This window comes from Dipodomys ordii, unplaced genomic scaffold (genome assembly GCF_000151885.1).
Source record: "Dipodomys ordii isolate 6190 unplaced genomic scaffold, Dord_2.0 Scaffold6, whole genome shotgun sequence".
In the NCBI taxonomy this organism is placed as follows: Eukaryota; Metazoa; Chordata; class Mammalia; order Rodentia; family Heteromyidae; genus Dipodomys; species Dipodomys ordii.
In genome coordinates this window covers 19056366-19066360 of record NW_012267222.1, presented here as the reverse complement: position 1 = coordinate 19066360, position 9995 = coordinate 19056366, and the positions used below count along the sequence as shown (strand labels likewise).

Sequence of the window (9995 nt, the reverse complement as noted above, 5' to 3'; positions counted from 1 at the left end):
CCACATGTGAGGGCATGACATCTGAGTACTGACTCCATAGGACATGCCTTGGTTCTCAGTCTACCAGCATGCTGCCCCCCACCCCCTGACATGGCTCTTTGACATTCTACCTGACACACAAAGGGGTCCATCTTTCTTGCTTGAGGCTGCCAGGTCTATCAGCATCCTGTAGCACTAACTGCACAGTGAGGTGGGGACCCTGAACATATATATGGGATATGGAGAAAGCCTCCATACTTATCTGTCCCATGCCACAGTTTAGAGAGCAAGGCTAAGTGCTATGACATGAAAGTCCCTCCAAAATGTCTTAAAATTTAATTGCTGGCCACGCACCAGTGTCTTACACCTGTAATCCCAGCCACTCAAGAGGCTGAGATGTCAGGATCTCAGTTCCATGACAGCCTGGGCAGATAAATCCTCCAAGACTCTTCTAATTCAGCAGCAAAAATCTGGTAGAGCACCTACCTATCAAGTGCAAAACCCTGAGCTGAAACTAGTATTGTTCAGAATAAAACACAGTTCCCGGTCTATGGTACTTTGCTATGGCAGCAAAATGGGCTAAGACACTGAAAGTAAGAAGAGGACTAACTTCTAAGCCTTCTGGCTTCCCCTTTTCTGCCCCTGACTGGCTATGTTGGTTGCAGACCCCATCACCTTTAGATCTTTTATTTGGGGGGTACTCCTGGAGCTTAAACTTAGGGCCAGGGTGCTGTCCCTGAGCTTTTGTGCTCAAGGCTAGTGCTCTACCACATTTGAACCACAGCTCAACTTCTGACTTTTTGGTAGTTAACTGGAGATAAGAGCCCTGGCTGGCTTTGAACTGTGATCCTCAGATCTCAGCCTGAGTAGGTAGGATTACAGGTGTGAGGCACCAGTACCAGATTCCTTTAGATCTTTCTGGTGTTTATCTTTTGACCTTACAAGCTCAGGATCTGTCACCCTTGTCCAGTCAATGTGATACCTCCCTGGTTTGTGATGAGTCTGGAGCTTGGTGGGGGTGGGGGATGAAGGGTAGGAAGGCAGGGCTCCTTTGAGTCAGTGTATCCCAGTATTTGGGAGCAGTAGATATTTAGGGAACACTTGCCAAGTGACTGATCCCTTGGTTGTTCCAGGCTTTCCTTGGATCACAGCCCATGTTTGTTTTTTTCTTTCTTCCCTAGTTTCTGCTTGGAAGACAGCATAAGCAGTCTCCAGTTTCTATTCTCTGTTGCAGACAACTTAATTCCATAATTTCCTGGTAAGCTTAAGTCCAGCTATTTCTTGTTACATTTTTTTTAAGTGGGTGGGCAGAGGCCAGGGCAGGAGAGAGGGAAATAGCCAGGATTTTTAGACATTTACTTGAGATTTTAGCTTAGCTTTGTGTATGATGGCAGCATCTGGGCCCAGAGCCCAGGTTCAAGGGGAAGATACCAACTTTCTCACAGCTGGAGACTGGGGACTGAGGACTGGGGGCTGAAACAGAAAAACACACTCTGGTAGAAGAAATGCTGTGCTGGGCCTGTAAGGGCCAGGCTGGTGAGGGAAGGAGTGCCACACCGGCTTTCCTGAGGGAGGGAAACAAGAGCATTTTTCTCATCCTGCCCTTTTCTGAGAGTGCCCAGGTACACGCAAAGCTTTGCAAAGGGTGTCCCCTGGTGGATTTCCAGGGAATTATATCCATTCAAGGGATTAAGAATTCAGATCTAGTTGCTGCTAAATTGCCATTTTACTGATAAAGTTGAGATTCAAAGATGATTTGTCCCAGCTCAAAGCGGTAGTGACGTCTTTGGGATCTAAGTGTACCTAGGTCCAAAGCCTGTATTATGTCCTTTTTTTTTTGCTGAGTCTACAGGGCCATGTGTTGAGTTGAAAGCACATGTAGATTCCATTCTTGATCTCCTTCCATGCAGTATGCTTGAACACTTCCACTCTGCACATAACAACCACAAGAATGCTAGCTTGCTTTTGTCCCTGGGAGTATTGTACAAAGTAGGAATAAATTTTCCCCCTTGCTATTGTGGATGGAACCCAGGGCCTTGCAAACACCAGGCAAGCACATTACCATTTGAGCTATTCCCTAGTCTGATTTTTGATTTTGAGGAAGGTCTTGTTGCTATCTTTGCCAGCTCTAGCCTTACACCTTTTTCTTTTTTGCTGGTACTGGAATTTGAACTTGGGGACCTTGTGTTTGTTCCACTTGCTTGATCACAACTAGTGCTTTATCATTTGAGTCATGCTTAACTTTTTTCTGGCTGACTGGAGATGGAGTTTTCATAGACTTTTGCCTGGGCTGGCCACTAACTGCATTTCTCCGTCTCAGCCTCCTAAGTAGCTAGGATGACAGTTGAGAGCCACTGGTATCCAACTGATTCTTGAACTTTTTTGGGGGGCGGGGGGCGGGGGAGCTTGAACTTAGGGCCCAGATACCATCGCTGGGTTTTTCTGCTCAAGGATAGCACTCTACCACTTGAGCCACAATTCCACTTCCAGCTTTTTGGTGCTTAACTGGGGATAGGGTCTCAAGAATTTTCCTACCTGCCCTGGCTTTGAACTGTGATCTTCAGATCTCAGCCTCCTGAGTAGTTAGGATTACAGGCGTGAGCCACTAGTGTTCCTTGAACTCTTGACCCTCCTGTTTCCATATCCTAAGCAACTGGGATTGCAGGCACACATCACTGTTTTGTTTTTAGGCAGGATGTCTACCACTCTAGCTCACTAATGGCTACTAACAGCAGAAGGCAGACCCTAGCTAGGGATATTGGTCCCTTGCCTGGAGAGATGAAGAGGTTCAGAGAAGGAAAAGTTCAGTGTGGCAGCATCACACCTGGGCCAGCCAGCTGGGTTTGGCTGTCAAGTTCCCTATCCTATTTAGACTCCAGTGCTACAGACCCACCGCTTTTCTCAAGCTCATATAACAGGCCATTAGAAAATACCTTGGCCTTAGAATAGTAACACAAGATAATGGTAGTGATTCCAGCATGGTATCCCCTGCTCTGTAACTTATAACTACTGTGCACAAGCCTCTGGCTCTGAAGTACCCATCAAATTAGAACCGTGGTTGCGAGAGCAGTATATGGGCTGCATGGGTAGGCCATGACCACTAGCTTATGATGGCTAGCACATTTCATACACAACATCAGTTCTCCTGGTCCTGTAGGGTAGCAGCGACTCCATATATAGAAGACAACACTGCATTATGACCCTATGACTTGTATCTTCACCTTTGCTTAGGAGGCAAATGATAGTGCAGCTGTTGTCCTGGCCCTTGGTCCTCTGCTCCAAGTTGGTTGCCATCTCAGGTCCCACACAGATGATATGGAGGATCTGCCCCCAACAAGTCCTTCAGACACGATATGGACACAGCTCTTAGTAAATGATGCCGTCCCAAAGAAAATGCAATTCTCCCTCTCCCCTCAGCTCAGCTCTCCAAGAGAGGAACATCTTTCCAAATGCTCCCCACTATCCTCTGCAACCTCAACTGCTCTCCTTCCCAGTGACTCTTCTCTTCTTTCCTGGACTAGTAAGAAGGTTGAGACAATTCAGTCCATTTTGTTTTATTTGTTAAATTGCTAAAAAGTCATCAGGGGGAAAAACATTAACAAAAAGTGAAATTGACCAGAGGTTTAAATATGCATGGAATCCAAGTTCATTCCTACACTGTTATGTGCCTAAAATGACGATCTCAGGGTAAGCCACCTGGCACCCCAAGTTGTGTGGGAAACATCACTCACAGCACCAACTTTGCCAGGGCACAAGGAGTGTGCACTGACACGAGCCCTGGTTGGTGGGAAGGGGACAGAGGTGAGTAGAGAGAATACAAACAGTAAACACCCCAGTCTGCTCTCACTCACAAGGAACGTGGCAAGAAGGAGCAGCTTACCAGTGACGGGCAGAATGTGTTCCCAGGGGGAGTCACACAGAGCACAGGCTTCCTTGCCCCTGGACATGGTAGATCCTCCCAACTGACCTGTGTGATGGTGAGAGACCACAGATAATGCAAAGCAAAGCACATACCATGCCAGGATCACCACGAGGACAAGGACAGACAGGTAAACCAACCAGATTTATCACTTTGAAGGGGAAGGAAAAAAGCGAAGCAGAAGGAAACCTAGAAAGATAAGGTGAAGCAAAGGGAACTATCCCCTTGTCCTCCACTGGCCAGTGGTTTTCTGTCCTCCAAAGTCAAGACTTCTCACAGTAATTTTCTTTCTTCCTTCTCTTCGTTTCTTCTTTATTTAAGAGTTCCAACACAGTTCCTGATAGTTCATGGTTTCAGCATCAAATCATGGTTTCATCAAAACGACCCACAGAGGACCAGGAGGAGAGTAAGCCCAAGATTGCCTTACAACACAATTGATGTTTCTTTCAACATCTAATTAGTGCTCCCAAAATGTGAGGGATGGTGAAGTGTGAAGCCCACCCCACAACTGTGGAAGGAAGGTAGAAATAAGTAAAAATACAGATAGCTCTCTGCTGCACAATGTGTGAAATGAAGAGAACCAGGTAGCACTGTCCAAGAAGGTAGAAGAAACTCAAATTGTTCCATGGCAGTCAACCAGGTGACTGGTGAAGTCAATATGACCCAGGGGCTCTCAAAGGCACACTTGCAGGAATGGAAGGGATTAAAGCTTCAAGTAGAAACAAGATGTACTTAAATACCTAAATACTGATAAATATTTGCTTTAGGTGCTCCTGAGGGTTTAAAAACAAATACGTTGTCTCATGTCTCTCAGTGACTCTTAAGACAATGTTGGTATCATGTCAAAGAAGGGCTGTGGTCAAATCTAATCTGGTGGAGCTTCGGGAATGCTCACTTTAGGGAGAACACAGGAAGGACGAATGCACCTGTCCCCCACAAGAGCCTGAGGAGACAATCACTGATGGCGTTGAGTCGCTTTCCCACAGTACAGGCCCAGAGTGCCCAGGAGTCAACACACCACTGAGACCCAAGCTACTGGATGCAGATGAAGCCCATCCTTCTTTCTAAGGGCTGTAAACGAATGGCCTGGTTACTAGCAGCATGGGTAATACTGGATACTATGGAGTTACAGGAACCACTTTGTTCTCTAAGAGAATCAACATTCCCGTTACTTGCCTACTTGGAGGAAAAAAGAGGTACAAGGAATCAACAGGTTAACAGCCAGCTTAGGAAGGCCACAGGACAGAGGGAAAGATTAAAGTGGAGATTCAGATCTTTCAAAGTATTTACTAGAAACTGAGTCTGGAGGCACTGTCCACACACAAACAAGGTTCAGCACAGCAATGCCAGAATCACACACTGTTGGCTGGCTTCACTCTGTAGAAGGCCCCACTGGACTGAACAGTCTTGGCCAAAAAAGGACTGGCCACAGTTGCAGATCAGGGAGCTTGGGAAGCCAAGTGTGCAGCTTTAAGCAGTGGGACACCATGGGAAGTAGGCACATGGTTGTTTCCTCATCTGAGAGAACATGAAGAGACATTATCGGAACACATACCACTCCCCATGAGTGGGCTGGGCTTGGCATGGGGTGAAGGGGGTAGAGGCAGAGCTTTTCCACCAAGACCAAATGGATAATGTCTAGGGGAAAGATTTAATGTGATGTAATAGAACATATGCTTATTGAACAGACTGCAAAGTGCTGGCTAAGAGCCAGGAACCCAGGGCCAGCTGCAGCTGGCTTATGCCTGGTAGATGGTTCTAAGAAAAAGAGTGTGTGGGGCCGGGAGATAAGAGGTTTTGATATTTAACTCTTAATGGCAAAATAAAAATCCTCTGATGAGTGCTTATTAAAATGGTGCCACCTGAAATAAACTTATGTTGACATCTCTGTCTAAGACACAGTTTAGAGACTAAGACTAGTACCTTGTAATTTTCTATATCAACCCAAGAAGATTCTACTTGGTTGCACTTTAAGAACCCAAGCCCTGTCTGGTGACACATAAACAAGACAAACACAAAGGATGGAGCTGCTCCCTAGGCCAGCCACATGGCATCAAGTACCTAGTATTCCACCTGGTCACCAGGCAACAGCAAGGCAGAAGATGACACATCAAAAGAGGAAAAACCATTTCTGGAAGAAATGTTACCAGAATTCCCTTCTAGGGTCCATTTCAACCTTCACTCTGAGTGTATCCAATGAAATTTGGAAATAAGAAGTATACAGCTGTCTGAAACAAATCAAATACAAGTGAGTGCTGGGTGGGGAGAGGTGGGGAGGGTCACACAAGGGGAAGTGTCTCTTGAGGCATCAAGGAATTTTTTTCCCACAATACTGAAATTTCAGAATTCTCTACTAGCGCCTAGTGACACCAAACAAAATGTTCTAACAATATTTTTGAAGAAATGTTTGATTACTGCAAGCACCTGAGCTTTGTAAAGGAAACAGTGAGAAAAAATTTAGGGCTTAAAAAAAATCTATATGCAACACCAAACCAACCCAAAAACCAAGGTGGCAGGGGGTTGGGGAGGCAGGCAGAGGAAGAAGCAGTCTAGAAGTGGGAAATCAGCCTCTGAGGACCCAATTCTAGAAGGAAAAAGAACAAATATGGATTTTGGCAACTTGCAACCAAAAAGGATTGTCAGAAAGTTCCACAACCAGATACCAAATGTGTTCTGAGGCATGGAGGGAGCACTCAAAAGACCAGCAGCCATGGCAGACAAGTCAGCTGCGTAAACGTTTTTTTCTCCATGATCCTGGCACGCATGGACAAAATCTCATTGGGTGATTTCCATCAATCATACGGGGCAGAAGAGACCAGGCACAGGCATTCCTGCAGTGCTGTCACAGGTCCTCTGTGGTTTTGAGAGAAGAGGAAGGACGGTTTCTTCATTAGGTTACCCTGCAGCATGGGGTTTGGTGCCTCCTCCTGTGGATCCTATCTAAGCCTGTCGTTTTTGTTTGTAAATTCTGAGAAGGCCACATAAGGATTTACCAGGGTTCTTCAGTTCCTTTTAGAAAGTTACTGCTGTTAGTCTGTTCCCTAACTTCTTGGTCTAGTTATCAGCAAAGTAGAAAAAAGCAGCACAGTCTCTACTAAAACAGCAACAATTTTATCTGAACCAGGACGGAGGTCTCTCTTTTTGTGTAAACAGAGTTGGCTATATAATATATATATATTTATATTTATATATAATTTTTTCTTATTAATGGAGGGAGGCTGGGAGCTGGAGTTGAGTTTTGGCTATGAGACAAAGGCTGTTGTTTCCCCAGGTCTCAGTCCAAATGCTTGCACACTGGAAAATTCCAAATTAAAAGCCACAGAAAGGGAAAAGGGTTCTGCACACATTATCTCTTTGCACGCACAAAGTACAAGGCGTTTGTTTTAGGATAGTACTTCACGTTCTGCTTTTTGTCCATGAGTCCTCCAAATATGATGAGTTCACCCCTGCCTTGTACCACTGTGTGCAGGCTGGTTTCCGGAGGCCCAACCACAGAACTGCTATTAAATACTTTCCACTTCACGCGGCCCCGTTCCTTTGTATCTTTAATGTCCAGCACGTACATCTGCATGGGCTTGCAGTTCATGCTCTGGTATAAGGGTTTGCCAACATTGAGGGACTGTGGAGGGTGATGGCCCAGGCGGCGGGCAATGGGAGGTAGGGAATGTCCATCACCTTGGGCTGGCCCTGGGCGAGGGATGGGCACTGTTTCTCCACTGCTCAGGTTCTGGCTTCCAGGGGAGCCTGGAGAAGACCCAAGAGGAGGACTTAGTGCTGCAGAGGCCGAGGGGCCTTTGGATGACATCGCTTTGATGGCTTCCAGACTCCGCCGCAGGGCACCAGGAGAGACGGCCCCTGCCAGGGCACTGGCCACATGGGGTGGGGTATGCACACCATTGGTCTGTTCCACAGGGTGTCTCATACTCCCCCCAACTGTCCTGCTGTCCATGCCATCCACGTGATTGCTGCTGGAAGTAGGTTTCAGGTCCCAATTCAGATCGATTGACCCTAATCTCAGATCCTTCTGATCTGGTAATGACCCTCTACGCGGGGCCAGAGGAAGTCCCATCTTCAGATCATATCCTTCAGAGGCAGATGGGGTGCCTGGAGAGATGGCCTGCACAGGACTGTCCAAGGAAGTCCCACCGACAGCTGCTGCTCCTGGAGACAAACTCCCACCATTGAGAATGGGAGAGCCGTCTCCTTTGGCAGGGGAGAGGCTCCCTTCCCGAGAACCTGAGGGTGTCTGCCTTTGAGCCCTGGGCCTCAGGGTTCCCCAGCGGCCGTTAACACATGGCACTTCATCCATACTCCTTACTGGAGACTGGGAGCGGTACTCTCTCGTTTCAGGGACCAGGGCTGGAGGAGTGGCACTGATAGGTGATGGGCGAGAGTTCAAACTGGGGCTGAGGGGGGCTCTCCCACTAGGAGCCTGGCTGAAGACCACCACACACTGTCCCACCTAGAAGACAAAGGACTTGTGCTCACAGCCTCTTCTACAATTTGATCATTCAATTCTAAAAATCTCAGCTCCATCATCTGGAATGAGCTACTGTTTTGTACGATACAGAGATAAAATGATCTGTAGACTCTGTGTTCTATGCTGGATGGGTGAGACACGGGAACATGGCTGCTATAGTGTGACATGCACAGTCATTGGCTATAGCCACAGAACAGGGGTGGAGTGGAGGGAGGATCAATTTTTGTTTGAGGGACTCTGGGGAATATTTCATAGACAAAGAGGTGCTTAAACTTGGGACTTAGGGTGAGTAGAGCCACTTATGTCTCCCATTTAGTGGTTCATTTATTTATTTGCCCATATATATATAGTCAGTCATGGGGCTTGAACTCTGGGCTTGGGCACTGTCCCTCAGCTCTTTAGCTCAGGCTACTGTTCTACCATTTGAACCACAGTGCCACTTCTGGTTTTTCTGGTAGTTTATTTGAGATAAGAGTTTCATGGACTTTCCTGGCCCAGCTGGCTCTGAACTATGATCCTCAGATCTCAGCCTCCTGAGTAGCTAGGATTACAGGCATAAGCCACCACGCCCGGCTAACATCTACCTCTTTTGTGCACAAATTTTCTTTGAAATTTGCTGAAGTAATTTTGTTTGGGACCTTCCCTGCTGGTGTCTCAGTTCCCCACTTACCCGGCAGGCTGGATGGCACCACAACTCAGGAGCTCCATGATCTTCATTTTCTACCTTGAGTGGCTGCCAGGCCCAGGGACCTGGGTGCATATGCAACAACCAAGCATCCTTGAACAGCTATAGAAAAAGGAGCAACAATAGGGCTTAGGTGTGATACATGCTACAACATACATACAGAGCTGCAGTCTTAAAGCTGTGTTGCCTGGGACTCTTCAGAGGGTTTTCATTCATTCAGTTGTTCCTGCATTACCACTGAGTGTCCTGACATGGAATTGTGCTGGTGACCCTCGAGTCAACTGTGACTAGGCTTCCTGTGTTTGGGGGGCAGAGGAGAATCGCAGGGAGGGGAGAAATAATATCCGTAACTCTACATGAGGCAATTAATTTTTTGGTGGTACTGGGGTTTGAACCTATGTGCTTGCTGAACAGGCACTCCACCACTTGAGTCACACTCCTAGCTCCCTAATTTTCTGAATATTAAACATATCCAGTGTGTACTTTGGCAACTGGTAATCGATTTTCTGTTCTACTGTCTTCTCCACTTTGAAAAAAGATAATAGCAGTAAACCTTATTGCTTAAAGAGGAAATAGAAAGAATAATGATACAATTATTCAGCTGGACACCAGTGGCTCACACCTATCATCATAGCTACTCTGGAGGCTGAGATCTGAGGACTGTGCTTTAAAGCCAGCCAGAGCAGAAAAGTCCCTGTGAGACTCTTATCTCCAATTAACCACTCAAAAACTAGAAGTGAAGCTGTGGCTCAAAGTAGTAGAGTGCTAGTCTTGAGCAAAAGAGCTCAGGGACAGCGCCCAGACCCAAGAAAGAAGAGAAGAGAAGAGAAAAGAAAAGAAGAGAAGAGAAGAGAAGAGAAGAGAAGAGAAGAGAAGAGAAGAGAAGAGAAGAGAAGAGAAGAGAAGAGAAGAGAAGAGAAGAGAGGGAGGGA

General features: G+C 46.6%; 1 protein-coding gene across 1 annotated transcript in view; it reads right to left on the bottom strand.

Annotated features, from left to right (window-relative positions):
- Positions 1-6667: 6667 nt before the first annotated feature.
- The window catches only part of Fbxo42 (F-box protein 42), a 62009-nt gene continuing 58681 nt past the window's right edge, over positions 6668-9995 (bottom strand). The window contains exons 9-10 of the mRNA XM_013035248.1: positions 9049-9165; positions 6668-8360 (exon numbers count right to left, since the gene is read on the bottom strand). Of these exons, the coding sequence (XP_012890702.1) occupies positions 7245-8360; positions 9049-9165 (1233 nt within the window). The 3' untranslated portion in view covers positions 6668-7244. The remainder of the gene's footprint in view (positions 8361-9048; positions 9166-9995) is intronic.